General features: G+C 24.2%; 6 protein-coding genes across 7 annotated transcripts; 2 read left to right on the top strand and 4 right to left on the bottom strand.

Moving 5' to 3' along the window:
* Positions 1–277: 277 nt before the first annotated feature.
* On the bottom strand, positions 278–9,935 carry LOC113557116 (serine/arginine-rich splicing factor 1A). Of its 2 annotated transcripts, XR_003405574.1 has the most exons (6): positions 9,367–9,935; positions 6,779–6,987; positions 6,375–6,547; positions 5,733–5,934; positions 2,456–2,633; positions 278–416 (listed from the first exon to the last, which is right to left on the bottom strand). XR_003405574.1 is itself a non-coding variant. In XM_026962429.1 (4 exons), exons 1-4 carry the CDS (start codon positions 9,525–9,527, stop codon positions 5,752–5,754), a joined length of 726 nt encoding a protein of 241 aa, XP_026818230.1. In that variant the 5' UTR covers positions 9,528–9,935; the 3' UTR covers positions 5,505–5,751. The 2 variants fall into 2 exon arrangements, 1 of the variants encoding a protein (XP_026818230.1); XM_026962429.1 differs by lacking the exons at positions 278–416; positions 2,456–2,633 and having other exon boundaries at positions 5,505–5,934.
* Positions 9,936–11,047: 1,112 nt separating this feature from the next.
* Positions 11,048–13,853, top strand: LOC113555485 (dynein light chain 1, cytoplasmic). The gene is made up of 3 exons (XM_026959811.1): positions 11,048–11,216; positions 11,363–11,493; positions 12,613–13,853. Exons 2-3 carry the CDS (start codon positions 11,386–11,388, stop codon positions 12,772–12,774), a joined length of 270 nt encoding a protein of 89 aa, XP_026815612.1. The 5' UTR covers positions 11,048–11,216; positions 11,363–11,385; the 3' UTR covers positions 12,775–13,853.
* Positions 13,752–17,466, bottom strand: LOC113555484 (2-methoxy-6-polyprenyl-1,4-benzoquinol methylase, mitochondrial). Its single transcript, XM_026959810.1, has 5 exons — positions 17,052–17,466; positions 14,980–15,129; positions 14,301–14,631; positions 14,126–14,237; positions 13,752–13,943 (listed from the first exon to the last, which is right to left on the bottom strand). The coding sequence occupies exons 1-5, from the start codon at positions 17,173–17,175 to the stop codon at positions 13,842–13,844; spliced, it is 819 nt and encodes a 272-aa protein (XP_026815611.1). The 5' UTR covers positions 17,176–17,466; the 3' UTR covers positions 13,752–13,841.
* On the bottom strand, positions 15,561–17,045 carry LOC113555483 (U2 small nuclear ribonucleoprotein auxiliary factor 35 kDa subunit-related protein 2). The gene has a single exon (XM_026959809.1). It carries the CDS (start codon positions 16,997–16,999, stop codon positions 15,746–15,748), a length of 1,254 nt encoding a protein of 417 aa, XP_026815610.1. The 5' UTR covers positions 17,000–17,045; the 3' UTR covers positions 15,561–15,745.
* A 250-nt stretch (positions 17,467–17,716) lies between the features above and the next one.
* LOC113557207 (dnaJ homolog subfamily C member 30, mitochondrial-like) lies at positions 17,717–19,305 on the bottom strand. Its single transcript, XM_026962589.1, has 2 exons — positions 19,244–19,305; positions 17,717–19,069 (listed from the first exon to the last, which is right to left on the bottom strand). The coding sequence occupies exon 2, from the start codon at positions 19,057–19,059 to the stop codon at positions 18,439–18,441; it is 621 nt and encodes a 206-aa protein (XP_026818390.1). The 5' UTR covers positions 19,060–19,069; positions 19,244–19,305; the 3' UTR covers positions 17,717–18,438.
* Positions 19,306–19,604: 299 nt separating this feature from the next.
* LOC113557265 (actin-related protein 2/3 complex subunit 3) lies at positions 19,605–21,249 on the top strand. Its single transcript, XM_026962687.1, has 4 exons — positions 19,605–19,767; positions 20,436–20,618; positions 20,705–20,900; positions 20,975–21,249. The coding sequence occupies exons 1-4, from the start codon at positions 19,762–19,764 to the stop codon at positions 21,130–21,132; spliced, it is 543 nt and encodes a 180-aa protein (XP_026818488.1). The 5' UTR covers positions 19,605–19,761; the 3' UTR covers positions 21,133–21,249.
* Positions 21,250–21,655: the final 406 nt, after the last annotated feature.

The raw sequence follows: 21,655 nt of genomic DNA, 5'->3' as shown, positions 1-21,655 counted from the left end.
TGCTGTGATATATTCGGCTTACTTCAAGCGTACATATGTGAATTTATAGTGAATCCCGTTTTTTTTTTATTAAAAAAGACATTCATAGTTCTAAGATTATTTTATTACTATAAATGTTGAAGATAAGGTAAATAATTAAGATGTTTTCATATAATAGGTAGATACTTTTAGTTTTCTAGGTCAGTGTTAACACTTAGCCATTTGTTTTTAAACTAGATGATTTTGATATGATACATAATAAATGTTTAGTCAAAAGAAAGAATTAAACCAATTTTAATAAGTTATTTTTATTCAAAAATATATAAGGTATAAAAAAAAAGAAATTTATAAAATAAAATTTGAGAATATCAATATTGTCTGAAGATAGCTTCTTCTGTTCTTGCCAGATGGTACTGTGGTAGCAAGTAACAACAGAGCTGAAAAAATAAATAAACTATATAAAAAAGGTGAACATGTTTTTTGGTTTGTTTTAAGTAATATCCAATACTAAAACTCACAAAGAAAAAGAAGAAGTAATCAAAGATATTTTAATTTATTAGGTTAAGGCGGAAGCATAACAAATCAGTAATAAAACTTTTGTATATATAAATATTTATAAGATTAATAATAGGGATATTTGAAATAGAAGAGTAGTACTATGGTATGTATATTATGTGTGAAATGTGAATAATAATCGAAAATTCATGTTCTTAATATTAATAAGATATATTTTATCAAATGAAATAATAATTTTGAGAACAGAAGTTTTAAAAAAAATTGAGGAATCTGCAGCATCTATTATTACAATCTTCATCCAGATTATTAGAAATATTACTCTTTTATTATTTATGCTAGTATCTTCTAAATTGTCTGTAATTATTAAATACAATATTTTCTGCAATTAATAATTTTAAATTCCATATAGTATTTAAAAATAATTAATAAAATCTAATATCAAACAATATAAGTTTACACATGTTCTTTTGTCAAGGAAGGTATGAATATAGGAGTCCCTGGGCCAACTATAAATTTTTCCTTGCTATAATCTTGATGCGTAAACAACCTATAAAATTAATCCTAACAAAATCATGGATGTAATTTTATTAAACCTTTTATCATATATTAAATATAATTTAAACAATTAGGTTTACATTAAAGTATCTATAGTTTTTATTGTATCTCATAAAAAATAAGAAAATAAAAATGTTCAGATATTTAAATTGTATAATATGTGTATTTGAATAATTTATATGGTTGAGTATGTCATAATTTTTACAGAATAAAACAGGTGAAGCTTTCAAGTTATTAGTAAATATATATATATTATAATACAATATAATTTTAGTATTTAGTTTGTATAGTGCATTTTGATTTATTTTTTAAATATTTATTTTGATAGAAAATCTTGTACATGATTCTCCTGTGTGCACACGTATACCTATTTAGTTTTTTAAGTATAAGTAAAACAATTTAATATATTTTAAAATATAAAATTATTATGTCATTTTAACTTATACAAATAAATTTTAAACAAGATAGTGAAGATAATTACAAACAGTTAAGGCCTATGATACAATATATAAGTAGGTATATATTTTATTTTTTATATTTGAAATTTTAATACTGAAACATGTAAATTTTAATAATCAAATACTTTTATACTATGAATCAGGATTCAGGAATAAAGAAGCTAGATATATTTTAAATGATCCATAGTCTAAAAAAATGAAAGGCCCATTACACTGACGGCATTATAAGAAACTATCTATAAATATAAATATTTTATAAGAGTTAAAATATTTAAGTGAGGTAAATAATGCATTGGAATATATTTTTAGATAGCTCGTTGGAATGACCAAATAATACCATAAATCTACTAAAAATGAGTTTTAGAAAATATTGGTTATAATTTATAATGAATGTAGTATATTCTAATCAAATGTTGCTTGATTATGAACAACTATGAATTAATCAATTTCAGGCAAAAATAATTTAATAAAGTTTACATAATTTGTAGTTTTTCCTATTAATTGTAGGGTTTTATCTGAACAAATAATAAAAGTTAAAATGATACTTAGTGATGCAACAAAGTTTATAATAGATAATTATTTATTAATACCCGTAAACAATTTTAAATTCTAAAATCTATTTAATATTATTTTAACATAAGTGAAATAAAAAACATAAAAGGGTAACTATGCTAGTATAACTATTAATTATCCTACAATTACAATTATAATTTGTGTTCACTTCTGTATTACAATTTAAATAATTATGAATCTTCATTATAGTTTCCCAAGGTATGTTTCAATATGTATAAGTAATATCACATATTATGTCTAGATTAGGTAAATTAAAATTTATAAAAATGGGTTTGTATGATTATAACAGTATTCAATATTGATAATTTATTTATTTCAAAAGGAGGTTTTATAATGATTGTATCATGCAAGATATGTTTATAAAAGAAAAATACCAATAAAATTATGATGTATTGATCAGATGGCCAGTGTATAGTGATATTCATCGACACAGTGAATGGATTGCTTTTTGTCCACCAATTAAAAACAAGAGGACAAGAATGTTGTCCAGTATAGTAAGCAATACATTTTTATCATCAGAAAATTGTTTGCCAATGAATTGAGACAGGCAGTCTAAAGAAACATAATTAATTTAACCATAAACAATTAAACTTATAAGAACATATTCAATATATTTTTATTTCACTTGAGAGTTTTGGTATCATATAAAAACAAATATTCAATTGAAGTACTTTTTCATTATCTTTTACAATGATTTTAATTTTTTAATAGATATATTATTGATATAGTGTAAATTTTTGTATCTTTTAACTGAAAAATAAATTAATATTATTATAATTATTAATGCTATTTACAATTTAATGTAACAAAATAATAAAACAATTGACTCGTTACAAGTTAAATATTATTACTTGAAATTTTCAATTTCTTAAAATAAAAACAATTTCTTCACACTTGATTTTTCTTTGAATCAAAATGTTCTATAATTCAATTTCTGTTGTATTCCATTTGAATTTTGAATAACCGAAATTGACAGTATAATATTTATAATAATATATTATTAGTAATAAAATAATCTTATACAAAATTAAAACTTATTGTATACTAGAGAAATTAAGCTTATATAAATATTGGTTTTGTAAAATTAATTAATTTTAGCACATTCTGCCATAATTGTATAAAAAAAAAAAATAACATAAATATATTTTAATTATTTAAAAACTAAAACACATTTCATTAATTAAAACATACTTACATAATACTTACATAATATAGACGAGAACCAAATAAACACATTATATGTAATGTTTAATGATGTTGTTAATTTAAGTATAATTTCATTTTATAAACAACACTACTTTCAATTATAAAAGCATATAAATCATAATAATAACTGATAACAAAATTTTTTTAAACATATTTAAATTTTATTTTCACTTTATTCTTCATTTGTAAAATTACAATAATTTGATTAATTAGCATCTATATTAAACACCAATATTATTTATATAAATAAAATAACAAATTCAACTGTATAAACAGCAATATTTAGTTTGAATATTTAAATTTTTTTTTTTTTTATATACCTAAAAAAATATTTTGGATAATTTTCTTAATTTTTAAAATATAACAAAACTTACCTAAAATATAGAAGAATTTTAATTCAATAAATTAATGATTTATATTTTAGGTATAGTATTATTTATTATTTATTTATTTAAGAATCTGAAATTTATCAAATGTTGTCTTTTGTTTTAATTTATAATAATTATCAACTTTAGTATATATTTTATATAAGTTTACAATTTTTTTACTTACAATAATATTATTATACATAAAATAATATAACATAATGAATTTAATTGATTATATTATTTTCTGAGCCAATTACCAATGCTTATTAGTTAAAATAAGTTTTAATATTTTGAAATGTTTTACAAGTAAATATACAAAATTAATATTGATAGGTTCTTATACTCATACAATTTCAATTTTTTTATTATTATTATGTAATTAATATTTTTTTGTTTTATTGTTTAATAATTCATAAATATTTATACATAATTAGTCTCCTGCATTTAAATAAAATTTAATATTTGAATAAGATGTCATACCTGCATGCATCTCCATTTAACTATTTTATAACATAGTATATTATACGTTTAGAATAATTCATTTTACTTTGTTAATTAAAATATTATCATTATAGGGACAAGTTATACTAATATTAAAAATTACAGTTAAAAGATTATTTTGTATCAGTAAGGTGGAGATAACACACGCAGTTACAATATCCTTTTAGTAATTTGGAAACCAGAAAAATTATAATCATAAATGTGATTTTTAATTTATAGCGCTATGTTTAGATTAATATTTTATAAATTGAATCACATTATAATACAATTTATATGCAGTTTTTAATATTATATACAATATACATGGTACACTTTGAAACGTTAACTTTTTGAATTTCTAGTATTTCTAGTATCAGTATTTTTTAAATAAAATCTTTAGTTGTATTGATTAGAATTGCGTTTAAATATTAAATAATAGCTTTATAAAATATTCATAATTATGCCATTACATAATTATTATATTATGGTTAAATATTTTAACAATTAGTTAAGCAGAACTATGTAATGCCTATACGTAGAATATTTTTCAGCACATAATCCATAACAATTCCTTTTTGTCCTATGGTCCAATATTCTCCTTTTAATAAATCCATTCGTAATCCATTATTTATGCACTTTCAGAATAATCCATTTTAACTATAATGCTCTGCCCCGATAGTTATACTTCCTAGGTCCTGGATGTCCAAATAAAAAGATGTTCCAAATCCTGATCCATCCAATCAATAATGAATATCCACCAATGATAAAATAATTCCATTTGTTAGTTTAAAAAAAAACTATAAATCCTACGATTGTGTCCTACATGAATGTGTTTCCTGGATGTCTTCGTTTTCAACAGTTTTTAACAAAAGATCCAGGGTAGAAAGTCCATTTGAATAATGTTTTTAATTCATAAAACAAATACATAGTACTTAATATCATCCATCTTTTTTTAAATATATTGTGTGTTTATATTCCTACATATATCATTATCACGATAATTAGTATAAGGAGATGAATTTGAATTTGAAAATCCAAAATCCAAGTATTACATATAGAAGGTTTCACACATGTGTTGTATGCATTGTATTCCTAAATAAGGTTGTTTCCTTCACATTCATGCCTTTTGCATCCATCATGTGAGGCAAACGGGACTAATTCCATATAATATGGTAAATATTATAATAGAAATGTTATTTTTCACAATAGTTATACGTCTTTTTATCCATAACAGGAGTTTTTTAAACTCATAATAATGGTCCATTTTGTTTCACATAATAAAATAACATTTTCTAATTTAAATCCATTTGATGAGCATCTATTTTCCAAATTTTGACGACAATAGGTGGCAAATAAAATCAATTAGATATCCTTTGTAATTAATGCTATGTGTCCTTTATTTGTGTCAAATTTTCAATCCAGTTAAAATCAGCTACAATATTAATGTTATAAAAAATGACAAAACACTTTTAACTTAGTTTAACCCTCGTATTAAAATTTGTCAAAAAATGTTTCTAATCAAAAATAAAAAAAAATAATAAGAAAAAACACTATAATAATGGAATGAGGGTCAATTATGTATTGTAGCATGCTTTACCATTTGGTTATCCTCAATATTATGAACGGGAACGAGATCTTGAATAACTACGACTTTTTCTAACTGGAGAATATGTTGGTGTTCCACGATCTCTAGGTGAATAGCTTGCGGAGCGACTACGACTACGACTATTATAATCACGACTTCGACGACTGCTTCCACCGCCATAATCATCTTTTACTCGAATATATGTTACTTCACCCTAGTCAAATAAAAAAAATTATAAACAAACATTTATCTATGTACATAAATAGATAAATTATATTATTCTATAGAATAAAATAATAAATAACCAATTATTATTTTAACATGTTTTATTGTGGATGATGTTAATTGGTGTCATTTGCACCTTAAGCAAACAAACTGTAACTCAATCAGTATTATGATAAAATATTTATTTTTTCATAGTGTTGCAGAGAAATATTATTTAATATGTGTGTAAGTTGTATGTCAATAAGTTTACTAAGAACCAACAAATGCAAAAGAAAAAAAAATAGATTTATAGCACATGTAAACTTGTATACAATTGATTTACAGTAAATGTGTAAAAACCATAGTCACAGAGAACCATACTTCAATAGTCTAATAGGTTTGACACACAAAATGTAAAATAATATTTAGAATAATAATTATTAAACAAACCTCATGAGATCTGAATCTCGAATCATCAAGCTTACGAACTGCATATTTCATATCATCATAACGTAAAAACTCAACAACCCCAGATCCATCTTTGTATACATCTGCATAACACACATCTCCAGCTTCACGCATATGATCTTTTAAATCTTGCCAACTTCCTGATGCTGGTAATCCTTTAAATGTTTAGATAATAATAATTTAATATCTTAAAATTAATAAATAATAACTCAGGTTGTTATGTAAGAAAAATAAATAGTTTTACTCTTCAAAAAGAAATTGGAAATTTAAAATAAATGAATAAAATCATTAAATGTTCATAAGTTTTTTTTTTTTAATAGTCAATATACACAATGTAATTTAATCACATAAAAATTAAGAAAAAAAAATCCAAATTAAATACTTACCAGTAACAAGTACTCTATATTGAGAACGCCTAGCCGGTGGACCTCGGCTTCTTCCACTTCCACCACTAGCACCTCCTCGATTGTAACCTCCACCACCACTACTACTGCCACCACTTCTATGTGGACCATTACCACGTGGAAACTCTACACGTAATCTATAGCCATCATAATCATAACCATCTCTTGCATGAACTGCATCTTCTGCATCTCTAATTAAAAAAGATTAAATTATCACTAAAAACAATTTAACAATAATGACATTATAAAGGTTGTTTACAATTTATTTTTCAATAAATCTTTTTAATACTCAATATACTATGAAGTATCTTTATTATACATAAGTTATATTACAGTAATAATCGTCCTTAATACAATAATACAGCATAAAACCAAAAATTTGTAGAAGTACTATTTATACTATATTTTGTATGTATACCATTTTAAATAAGAATATACCAGTATTAACTATGTACCATAAAATTAACAATAGTTAGAAAGATATTTTTTCATCCACATGCAATAAAATTTAATTCAAAATTTAGTTTACAAATTGTTGATAGTAATTAATAACCACAGCAGGTTAATTAGTCAAAAAGATAAAGGTTATGTATAATATATATAATATATAATATATTATTTTAATGTATAACAAAATCTTGAAATTATCTGGTGTATTATTTTTATGGTTAGGAGGTTAGGTATAAAAAAAAAAGTATACCAATAATAATTTTACTAGAAAAATATTTTATATTACTTAATAATAAAAAATACTGTTTAAGAAAATTAAATAAAAATGTTAGATTTTTGTAAAACATATTTTAAGAACTGAATAAATTAAAAACACAAACCATTGATAAAAATATTTGTAGTATAGGTACTTCAATAAACAAATAAAAAAAATATGAAAGCATATTATTTTCAAATATTAACTTTACTTTATTTAATTTAATTATTCAAGTTATAAAATTATTTTATAGTGTGATTAATTATTATGAATGAAAGTTAAATCTATAAGAAGAATGCTTACAATTAACTGTAATATCTATACATTCATCCTTACTCAATTGATTAGTATTTGGGTTTGTGAATAATAAATATTCTAGTATAAGTATATTTATTAGTATGAATTTAATTATGTATAGTAAGTAAAGTTATCATTAATGTGTGCCTGATGCAGGATAAATTAAATATAGAAGTGTTTTCCAGTGGCATATGTATTGATAAGGTTCTACCACTTCAATAAAAAAATTCTTCTTTACTATTATAATAAATACAGAACAAAATAGATTAATTGCAAGACATTAAAATTTCCATAAAATCAAGAATTTTACTTTCAGACGTTTCAGTTTATTTTGGTTAGATTAAATAACATTGCATTTTTTCTTTCATAATCATTTTATTAATTATTACCACGCTAATGATCGCCTGAAGACTCTAGATGACTAGCTAGGTTAAATACTCTATAAACATAAGATACATTTGAGAGTAACTCTAATTCGTTATAACTAATTAAACAATAAATGTTTTGAAAAAATAATATAAATACAATCATAAAATAATTTTTGTTTACATTTTAAATAAGTAAAATCTATTTATAATGTTAAATTAAATGATCTATATTCATGTATTTATGCTTATTATGATAAGTTAATTAACACTTTTACAATTTTATTTTTTTTCAGATTAATTATAAAATATCATAGTTAAAATGAGTACCAAAAATAAGCATTTCAAATAATTTTTGAATTTTAATGTTGGTGCTATTTATTAGTTTAGCCAGGGTGTGAACTTCTATACTCAAGTGCTTATAATCGGTGGCACCAAAGCCTGTGTTAAGGTCAGGCTATGGCCCGACCTCTTTTTTGAAAAATGTGGCCAGTAGGCCACATTATATTAACATCATAACTTTATTATGAGTAAATGTTCAGGTAAATGTATATTTTTACACCCCTCCCTCAATTGAATATTTTTTTTAAGCCAATGAGTAATGAAGCCGAGAAGTTTTGAAATTGCCCGACCACATTTTAAAAACTTTGGCACCACTGCCTATAATTAATATTAGATCAAATCTTTAAACAAACTTAATTCCTGCATAATGTTTCTGGCACTCAAGTGCCAAAATGGGGGCATTAGCGAATACCTGGTATTTTTTCTTAAGAAAAATCAAGTTTATTAAATCTTCTAATACCATAAAAAATTAGCTCTTGGTTTTTCTGAATTTAATAGGTATGTACGAATTTATTTTGAATAACAATAAGTAGTTAAGAAAAATTGTCCACATAATAAAGTATTATCTTCTACGTTTTAGTTTAATAAAATGTTATTATGTTGAATAAGTTAAAAATTATTAGAATAAATAGTATTTAATTTAAAACTCAAAGCATTATGATATAACTTATTTAAACATCAAAAACATAATAAGTAGTAAAATAGTTATAATAGGTATTTATTTTAAATTTAACAAAAATAATGATAAATGTGGAAATTTAGTTTTAACATAATAAAATAAGCAATACAAATGTACATGCTGACAATAAACCGAAATTGTACTGTAAATAGGTATTTTATATAATTCAATGAAATATTACCTAGGATCATCGAATTCGACAAAGGCAAACGGTGGTCCTCTCTGATTTTTCAAATCCACAAACAACACTTTACCGAATTTGTAGAATAAATCTTGTATGTCTTTCGTGCGTATGTCAGGCGGCAGGTTTCCCACGTAAATCCTACAATCGTTGTTGGACATTTTCCCAAGATGGAACACAAGTTATCAAAATGTATCACTCGTGCCTTGTGCGATTTATTAGATAAAAACCGTTCCGATATTGGTTATGCGCGGAGGAATGTAATAACCTTATGAATAACTAAAATAATAATTTTAACGCCTTTTAGAAGACGATTGATATTGACACTTGACAGCAGCAGCACTGCAGCAGTCGGTGATGCGACTAGGCGAAGTAAACGTGCGCGGTGCACTTGATAGAGATAATGCCGTAAAAGCAAATTGCAAAACTGAGTATATACTAAAAAAATAAATCAATTTCCGAAAATAGTTTTAATATTATATAGCGACAATAGGAAAACTATAAAAGTATAGGGCCTATTTGATACACTATTGTCAATTACATAAATTACAATCTACAACTTTACTTATTATTTATGACGTTCGAGCAATTATCGATAACGATCGTTGGCGATATTTCAACATCGATGTTCATAATGAAATTTTTAGGGACCTCGTGTAATCACGTTCGATATGTTATAATCGTTTTACGCTTCCACTATTAGGATTTAGATTAGCATTAAAAAAATTTCATGTTCAAGGAATATATTAATTAATAATTATTGTTTTCACTTTGGAACGTAGATACGTAATTACTATTTTTTCTAGCTTTTAGCCGCGATAGATATTACACTATTAATTGTATATAGAAATCTGTGGCTTGAAGTTTGAACGAATAAACGATATGCCTAAAAGTTGTACTGGTAACCGGTGAGGTAATGACTGATAATTTCAACATCGATGAAGAATAAATGGAGATTAAATTGTTTATTTACTAAACGCAAAATGGCAATTTTTTTATGTGTGTGTGTGTGTGTAATCTAGCTACAATAATTTTTAAACAAAAATATTCATAAATCATGTAATTAAAACCAAGGGGAAAATTTGATTCTTAAGATTCTACCGTTAAAACCACAAACTAAGATCACCTCATTCCGTGGTTAAAATGGTTTGAAATTCCTAGATTCTAGCTTTCCTATTGATAGTTATTTTATTTACTATTGTAAAAATTACGGTCTTATAATATATATATAACCGTGGTAAAAATATTAAATATTCGTGGATATAAAGCAAATTTAACGACAACTTAAATTATAAATGCATATTACTATATTAGTGTCAAACTACAAACTATAGTAGAGTAATCAGTAGATTTGAATACAATTATTAATTTTATTAATCCAAAATGGCAAAATTATATTTGATAGAAAATGCTATACTATAATACTGTGTATCGATATTCGATAATTATTAAAACTTACAAAGTTCATGTTTTTTGTTTTTTTGACATGCGTGCATTCATTCGATAATAATATAATATGGTCATATAGAAGAATTGAGATTGTTTTTTTGGAGGCGTCATGGAAGAAAAAAAACTTTATCGATTCGCTGGGTCGATGGTTCGACGATAGTAGAATGGCTGATAGAAACCGCGGTCTGCCGACCAATGACAGCCGAGAGTTTTGCTCAAACAGAGTTGTTAACATTACTACTCCGACATTCATTTTATCGGCGAAATTTGGGAGTTATTGTAACCGAACGATAAAATATATTGGTGTTGCAAACAGTTTCATCTAGGATTTTCAGCCGTTGAAGGAATTCATCGAATTAGTGCGAAAGCACCTAACAGTTCCTTGATTTTTTCGTTTAAAGGTATGTTATTGCTAAGCGTTCTGAATGTTCAATTTAATTTGTAAATTATCTAATTTTTTATGTTACTAATAATATAATTAAAATTGCTAATCGTCTGAAATGGTTTTCACCACTGAAGTTTTAAATTAATCATTATTTTTTTTTAGTTGATTTCTAATACATACTAAAGATGTCTGATCGTAAGGCAGTAATTAAAAATGCTGATATGTCTGAAGAGATGCAGCAAGATGCTGTTGATTGTGCTACCCAAGCACTGGAAAAATACAATATTGAAAAGGTAAGATTTTATTATATAAATTAAAATTTGATATATGTCTGTTGATATTTCATTAGTTTTAATTTTCTGTACTGTATTAATTATATTTAATTTTTTTGTTTAAATACCGATGTTGATTTTAGTCTGGAATTGATATTTGTTATTAAATAGTTTGAATCATTTAATTATTTACATACTTAAATCATAATACTGATACTCTATACTTTTAAATTAAATATATTAAAATTACATACCAAATTTTAATAGTTAAAATATATTGCTTTCTATGAATACAATTTACCTATCATAGTGTATTTGTTTTTATCTAGAACTTTACTTAATATTTATTAAATTTGTTGAAATGCAAAATTACTAATTCAAGTTCTGGATGATGATTGATATCTAACATATATTTATTTAAGAACATATTAAATAAAAAGACAGTGATCAATCATTTAAATTAAAAATTTTCTTTAACTAGGTAGTTATTATAATTAAATTGTAATAAATTAAAATATAATTAACATAATTTTATTTTGTGTTTGATTATGATAATTTATACTACAAGCTTGTAAACTGTATTAATTTTATTGGTAAATATTCAGTTAATATATGTAATTGTGTTATTGTTAGGTAGAATTTATATACATTTAAGAAATATTTTGATATTTCTACTCGAAATTTGTAATTTATGTTTGCATATAGAATTTATCAATATATCTATTTATGTTTAATAATTTTATTTCCACTAGATAGATGATTGTACTTAACCAGATTGACAATATAATGAAGAGTTAGTAGATTTAAATTATATTTATTAGCCATTTTTATTAAACTATTCAACAATCAGAACTTTTTAAATGATAATTATCTGATTCAAATTTTAAAATAAAGATATTAAATGATTATAATTCATATCCGAGTTATAGATATAATTTCTTACAAATTTTAAAGTGTAAAAACTGTTTAAATCCAAAATTAATATAGTTATTTATAACAATAAATACACAATTTAGTAGAATGTGTAAATAATTAAGATGTGATGTATTAATGTTTTAATTTAATTTTAAGTATTCTTCCTTAGGTAAATCGATTGTGATTTCTTGATAGTAATAATAATAAACTTTCTTTTTAAAATAGGACATTGCTGCGTATATTAAGAAAGAATTCGACAAAAAATATAATCCAACATGGCATTGTATCGTTGGCCGCAATTTTGGAAGTTACGTCACACATGAAACGAGGCACTTCATATACTTCTATTTGGGCCAGGTGGCCATACTGCTATTTAAGAGCGGTTAAACTTTAATTGACTATTGCACATGTCCCCTTCCAATATGCAAAAATTAATTAAAAAATAAAACAAATATTTCACCACCTACTCTTACAAAAATAAATATTTTTATGAGCATTAGCCACTCGTTTTATTTTTTTTTTATTTTTTGATTACCAAAATTATACAATATTTATAACATTCCCCGTGCATTTTTTAAATTTATTATTTATAAGAGTTAAATGACGATATTTATTGGAAGGGCTTGACAATTTTTCTCATTACTAACTATTTTTATTATTTTTTTTTTTAACTAAAATGTGCGAGTAGCTTTTAATATATATTATATATATATGAGTGTGCCATCATCAACAATGGCTTATACTCTTTTTATTCCCCTCGCCGTTTTTAACTCCCTTCATAACAGGCTACTCTCATTCTTGCATTACTATTTTATTAAAAATATGTTAACTACACAGTAAACAAATATTTTATTAGTATTTTCATGTCCTCAAGTATATTATTATTGTAATTATTTCTAGTCCATTAAAAAGCAAATATGTAATGAAATTTGGGACTGTATTGTGTATAATTTAAATAGTTACTTAGATTATGTTGGGTTGCATGTATATTCATAATATTAAGAAAACTTTTGTAACCAGATAAACAGTTTTTAAAATGTTTTGTAAATTATATGCAGTCCAGCATTACAAAGATAATAATATAACATTATTTTCAATGGAATGAGAACACGTCACCGACATAGATAACAGTTAAAAAGTCGATTATGTTGTTATTGTTTACTTATGTATAATTTTTTTTTTTTTATTAATATGTTTATGATACTTATAGATCTTTGAAATTTTTTTTTTTAAATAATTGGTTTATTTATTATTATTTTTTTTTTGCAACATAGATATATGGAAATTATTTTGTGTTCTTTGACTGGTGTAAACAAGAATGTTTCAAGTAGCGTCTTAACATTAATGATTAATAAATTCTAAAATAAAATTTTAAATTAACAGTTCTATATTCTCACTTAATTATAGTATCATAATTAATTATTTCAATATTGTTTTTAATTTAATTATAAGTTTTATAACTTGAACCCTGAGTGAATTGCTACAACACCAAATGTTAAATTTGAGTATGTGACACATCTAAAGCCTGCTGACTCGATCATATATTTGAAATCTTCCTGTAAAAAAAAAATATGAATAATGAAGTGTTGTATTATATTTGAGTCTATAATTGATTTCAAAATTAAACCATAAATTTAAGAGATGTATGATTAATAACTGGATTCAATTAATTTTAATACATCTAACCTTTAATCATACTTTATGATTTGAATATCTAAAGGTGCAAGCAGATTATTACCTGAGATGGAAATTTTCTAATGCTTTCCACTAAGTATTGGTAAGGTTTCCACTGTCCAGCAACTACATGGCCCATAACAGGGATTACATTGAATGAATATTGATCATATAACCTTAATAAAAAAATGTTTATAAATCATAATGTCAAAACACACACAAAAAAAGGAATATTTTACCATCTTAAAGCTGCTGGATTAACTTGACTGAATTCTAAACAAAGAAATCTACCACCTGGTTCAAGTACTCTATATGCTTCATCTAAAGCTCTATCAATGTGTGTCACATTACGAATACCAAATGCTATTGTGTAAGCAGAATAGGAATCAGATTCCATTGGTAAATTTTCTGCATCACATTCTACCCATGATATACTGTCTTGGTTTAATTTCAAATTTAATGCTCTTTTTTTTCCTTCTTCTAACATTGAACCATTAATGTCAGCAATTGTCACATGTCCATCTCCTTTCATATCAGATATATATTTTAAATATCTAAAAGCAATATCTCCTAAAATAATAATGTATCAGGTTTACTAAGATAAAAATAGCTTTAATTACATTATTTAACTTAAGAACTAATTTCTGTAAAATTAAACTAAATTTCTGTTCTCTAATACTTAAGTTTAGAAACATACTTTAAATAGAGTATATTAATTTATTTTAACTTTTGTACATGTACATTTTTTTCAATATCTAACCTGATATTAAGAATTAATGTATATTAAATGAAAAAATTGGTTTTAATAATGTAACAATTGTTTAATTTTAGGTTATATAAACTCCCTAAATAGGTTTCGGTTAGTACTAGCATTTATTAAAATAAAAATAGACTATTTGTATTATGTAAATAAAGTACCTGTTCCACCAGCAACATCCAGTAATCGTGTGCGTGGACTTGGATCCAATGTTTTCATCAATTCATCTTTCCATAATCTATGTACACCACAACTCATAACATCATTCATAGCATCATATGAATCCGCAACACTTTTAAAAACTTGATGCACTAAAACCGTCATTATGATTTTTAAGTTCCATAATTAATATAAAATTGTTTAGTTAATATTTGCTAAACTATTTATTCATCCATTTTAATCAAAATATAAAATATATTGAAATACAAAATATGATTTACGTATATAAATAAAAAATAATTTATTTAAATTTATTATTTAAAAAAAAAACACAAGTTTCATGGTATATTACAAGGTACCTAATGAAAAAAATGTAGTTTTATATTATTTAAATTTTATCAAAAATATATATCAGTCTATTTGATCATATTAGATTATAATTAGGTAATTGGAATTTTAATACAACAAATATTAATCATTTACTTAAGATTATAATTAAAACCACAAATATACAATTTTTATTCATACTACAATAAATTTATTAAATTATTGGTACTTTGTTATATATTTAAAAAGCTAAATACATAACTTACATAATATAGGCACATGTAAAATATTTTATTATAATCTTTAATTTAATTACTTGTTACATAATTCAATAAGATTTTAATGGACCGCCACAAATTTACTAATTTGAAACATGTAAGATCAACAATTTTATTATCATATGACTAAATTGGTCAATATTAATAGATCAATTAAAATTATTTAATCATCATCACTGTCCCAGTTAAGTGATCTATAGCTTTTATTTTGTCGATCTGGAGTGTTATCCCATTTTGGTGTATTCAATTTTTCTCTTTGAGATGAATTATCTATTGACCTCTTCTCTCTTTGTGAACTGTTCGTTTTTTCTTTACTTGTTCTTAACTGTAGTTCTCGTTCTGTTTTAATAGAAATATTTTTATTTTCTCTATGATTTGAGTTTTCATTTCGATTTCTTTGAGGTTTTGATTGATATTTACCCCCAGGATTTTTATATAAATGCAAATAATTACAATTTTTTCCTTTTGGACACATTTTTCTAAAAAATAACCCACATACTGCTTCAGACCATGAAGGAATATTACAAAATTCAGCAGTTATCTTGCGGCCACCATAGAAACGACCACACAAGTTTCTATATGCTTTTAAAGAATGCCGTCTACTTCTATATTGGACATAAACATTGCCCATTAGATGTATTTCTTGATTTCTACAAACATTAAGTTCAATTATCTGTCCATAACTTCTTAGTTCAACTAAAATATCTTCAAAAAATTCATAAAATTTTTCATATGCCTCTTTTTCATCACATTCCAAACTAATATCAATATCAAATTCACGTTCATAGCGCATGTTCAATTCAAAATTTTTATAAAAAGCAGGAATTAACAATGTATTACTAATACCTGGCCGAACATGATTTCTGGAACAATTTTCACGGAAGCGACAAGCTGCAACTTTTGAAAAAAAAGGACAAAGTGGTTGATCTGGTCTTGTACTTGTACTAACATTAATAGATTCAGGAAGCGGACCTAGATTGTTGATATACATTTCAATTTCTTCAATAAATTTAGCATTTTTTTCTTCTCTGAGTTCTTCTTCTTTTTTCTTATTTTCTTCTGTTTCTTTAATTTTCTTCTGTTCTCTTTCCCATTCTAGTTTAATTAATAATTCTTTTTGAGCTTTTTCTTGTTTGATTTTTTCCAACTTATTCTGTAGAGATTTCCATTCTTCAATAGCTTCACGCTCTCGTTCAACCCATTTATTATATTGCATAACAACAATTCGTTCATTTTCATTTCGTTCAAACTCCTCAACTTCTTCTTGACTTTTTAGCCAATTTTGGTATGTTGGAGAATTTAAACGATTTTGTTCTTGTTTTTTAAATAATTCTTCTCGTTTTACTGCTTTTTTTTGTCTTTGAAGTTTACGACGAATCTTTTTCCATTTATTACGTAATATCTTATGTTTCTTCATAACTGGACCTAGATGATGTGAGAATTAACACTTAGAAAAGATTTTTAAATACCTTTTTTTGATTTTTCAGCTTCGTCGACTGTTTGAAAACCAAAATGTGTTTGAGTTGAGTACAGTGCTGTGAACTTAAAATAATGTGTAACACATTTGTTAAATCTATTAAATATAAGATTCATTTTCAAAAATAAGCTATAAAATGACGATGAAGAAATAATAATTCAAACCACTCTATAGTTCATTTCACTTAAGTTAATGAGTACTGCTGAATAATTATAAGTACTAAATAGTAAACACAAACTTGGTTCTATGATAACGGTGACTAAGTTTTTCACTCAGATTTAGCATATAAAAGTCTATTAAAGTATTAACAGACAACGTACAGTTAACAATTTTTTTATAGTTATTGTTTGCTTGATCAGTGTTTGGTCGGTTTTGTAATGTTATTCATTAAATTTAATCAATGGTACAGATTATCTGTAATATCTATTAATCTATTCTGTGATAATATTAAATATTACATTTTTTTTTTTTTGATAATATAATACGTTGTTATTCAAACCATTTATATCATAATTCATGATAATATTTATCTATAATACTCATTAAAAAAAATAGAATTATAGAAAATGAAAGAAATGATAAAATAATAATTATCAATCATCATTTAGTATTAAAAATTACTTATAAATAGTCATAACAATAATTGTCATGTAAATAATGATTGTCTTATAATTGTTTCTGTGATATTATTCTTGATTTGCGTCGTAAGCCATTTAGCATTCTGTATCTAAGTGGATCTAGAAACAATTTAATAATAAAACGAAGAAAGTTTTATTTTTGAAATTAAAGTTTAAATAACTTTGGAGACAGAAAGTTTAATGAAAAGTAGTTTCTGGTATATGAGAGCATCATAATGTCCATTGAAGTCTCGAGAAGAGTGAATTTTTATCACGGTTTTAGATAGAATCTTAAACTGTGATATTGCCCAAGAAAGATTAAAGTATCAATATTTTTTTTATGGATTTAACAGCTGTGAGAAGGTTAGGGAGTAAATAATGAAGACAATTTGAGCAATAAGATGTATTATCTAAAACAAGTTATATTTATCAATTCTACTTAAGATCAATAAAATTTTGTAAAATACAATTTAAATTCATAGGTTTATAGTGAATGCATCAATTTTTTGACAGATGAATATCTCCAAGGGGCCCAAAGCATTAAGATAAATAATTTACTATTTATTATTTTAGTAACAGATTGAAACTTATTAGATAATCAACCTGGAATAACAGATATACGATTGGTACACACAATTTAATTAAGACTCAAAATAATCACATAACAATATTAATAAATATGTATACAGAATTTATACTTGATTCTTCAATCAAATTTAATAAACTAATTTAACTATTTGAAATTTAAAATAAATTATTATGTTAATCATCTTGTTCATCTTTTTTATTATATTCATTTATTCTTTTACGTTCAATTAGTACTTTTTTCACATGATCAAACATTGTAATTAATATAAAAAGACTTGAAAAAATCATAATTGTTAATAAATTATAAGAATTTAGACGTGTAGCATATTCTTCGTTCTTTTTATTTCTTATATGTCTTTCTCGGGTTTCATATTGTTGCCTAAATGCATTTGTATAATGAAACTTAGACCACTTTTCAAAATTATAGTCCCTGCTACGGACATTGGTTTTATAAATATCATTTTTCGTTTTCATTGTTTCATAAGGTTGTTGCTTGGTAGTGAATTGAGAAGATTTTTGATTTAGGTTAGCACCACTGTCATATAATTTTCTTTGACGCACATTTCCCAAGACTTCATATGCTGAAGTTATATCACGGAAAATTTTTGCAGCTTCTTCACTTCCTTTATTTTTATCTGGATGATATATCATTGATAGCCTGTAATAAGCATCTTTTATTTCTTTGTGTGTGGCAGTTTTAGAGATATTAAGTGCTTCATAATGACTTTTGTAAGCTACACAAATAATTGTATTTACACTAAATCCATTAAATAATCTTTTGTAATTGCTCCACATAATACTACAGCTATAAAAAATAAAAACAAATAATATATGTACAAAATTATAGTAAATATAATACTAGGTATATTATATTATAATAAATACAACATTATTAAAAATATATTAAAACTATTAATGTAAAAAATGTCTGTGTAAATAAATATACGTTATTTTGTAAGTTATATGTTTGAGAACTTACTATGTTTCTTAATAACATTTTGTAATTTTAAATAATTGTATCACTTTAGAGTAAAAAGTTCAAAATAATTCCTACTTTTTCAAAAAATGTACTTAAAACAGTGATAACAATTTCTTAATTATCAATTTGTGTCATATTTCTGGTATTTTAAATATTAATATAGAGATAACAGATTTGAAAATTGTTATCATATAAAAACATGTGTTTTAAACACTATTAAAGATATTAAGGTATATTTTAAACCGTGGTACGAACTTCGTCCATAGAGTAGTATATAAAAATGGTGATTGGTGATAACTGATAAGATTAAAGATAATATACAATTTACAATTTTCTAGAGAGAACTGTAAGTTCTGTTAACTTATATATATATATATGTTATCGATATTAATATTAACTTAATAATTTAATTATTTATTAGCTATGTTCATAAAATATAGTTTGTGTTAGTCATAACTAATTTTTATTCGTCATCAATAGTCACCCGATAATATTTGTTTTTGAAGCGGTGTAGCATCATGCCAGTAAGTATAACCAATTAATTTTTACCTAGGTGCTATCTATAATTTTTTTGATACTTAATGTTATACTAGACAGGTTAATGCTGTGGATTGTTGAACATATTGTATAAAGTATAGAGAGTCTGTTAACTTTTGGGTTGTCTTCTAAAGATTACCATTATATTCTATATAATATCTTATTAAATATTTAAAAGAATTTTCAAATTATTAACTAAACAAGTTTTACACAGGGTATTTATAGCATGACTGTTAATTACTTATAAAACAAAATCCCATCCTGGTGTGAGTCCCTTAAAAAAAAACACATATTGCTTACACTATTATTATGTATTAAATATGCTTTCTAATCTAAAGAGAGTCAAGAGTTTTTAATACTAATTATATATGAATTGAATAATTAGTTAAATTAAATTTTAAAATGTTTGTTGGATTTTAATAATTTTTTATTTATATTATTGTAGTAAGATTGTTCAATAAGTATATAATTTGTTTAAAGTTCATAAACTTTTAACTTCGTTTTATGTAAGAAGATTGGTAACTATGTTTCCTTATCTATTTATACATTAATAGATTATCAACTCCATTATAAATATTTTAAGTATTCAGGATTATTGAAATAGATTAGAATACAATTAAATAATCGTACAATTATTTGTTATTTATTTTATCAGGCCTATCATTCAAGTATAAAAGATTACCAACAACTAACTGGAAATATGGCAATAGTTCCAATAAAGTCACAATACAAAGGTCCTGCACCTTTGCTCAGCCCAACAATTGCAGACATGGATATAATTGATGAGGCATTATCTTTTTTTAAAGCAAATGTATTTTTCAGATCCTACGAAGTTAAGGTATTCTATAATTTTTATGGTAAAATACATGAATTGATATAGTATAAATTACAATTATTTATTTAATGATTTTGATTATATTTTAGAGTGAAGCTGATCGTGTTGTGATTTATATTACTTTATACATAACAGAGTGTTTAAAAAAACTTCAAAAGTGTCAAAGTAAAGATCAAGGAATGTCTGAAATGTATTCATTGGCACTTTATAGATTTGATATACCTGGAGAGGCTGGGTTTCCATTAAACTCAGTTTATGCTAAACCGTCATCAACTGGTGAAGCAGGTACTTTGATGTTAAACCATTTATTTTTCAAAATATAATCATTTTTGAAAATTGTTTTTAATATTTTTAAATAGATGTTATGCGTCAATATTTGGAACAATTACGAAAGGAAACTGGCCGAAGAGTTTGTGAAAAAGTATTTTCAACTGACGATGGAAAACCATCTAAATGGTGGTTGTGTTTTGCTCGTAAGAAGTTTATGGAAAAATCATTGCTTGCTCCTGGTCAATAATCTTCTCAACATTTAACAAGGACTAGCATCATCATTTTTATTGGCTAAGCAAACTATTGATACACATTTTATTTTTGTATTTATGTCTGCTCTTAATCTATAATTATTTATATTTTTTATTTTTAAAACATAATTTTTATTAATTTATCTTAATATAATTTAGTAATTGTTTAAATATTTAATAAATACATTTTTTTTAATATAAATATTAATCTATATTAATTTTGATATACTTTAATAAATATATGATATACCTTCTTATGTACAGTTTATAATTATTTTCATAACGTCGTGTAATTTTTAAATGTTTTAATTAATACTGTTACTGTTAATGAATTTACTAAACTCAAAAGCATTGTAATTAATAAAATTAGTAAACCACAATTTATGGTTTCACTATCAACAATTTCAGATAAAAAAGATCCATTAGTATCCATTAAAAAATTAGACGTAGTTGTTACCATTTAAAAATATCAAGTCGATTTTGCTGCTGGTACAACTACATACTTCAACATTTTGTAAT

This window comes from Rhopalosiphum maidis, chromosome 4 (genome assembly GCF_003676215.2).
Source record: "Rhopalosiphum maidis isolate BTI-1 chromosome 4, ASM367621v3, whole genome shotgun sequence".
Lineage (NCBI taxonomy): Eukaryota > Metazoa > Arthropoda > Insecta > Hemiptera > Aphididae > Rhopalosiphum > Rhopalosiphum maidis.
Note: the sequence above shows the minus strand (reverse complement) of the source record. Positions and strands in the feature narration are given on the sequence as shown.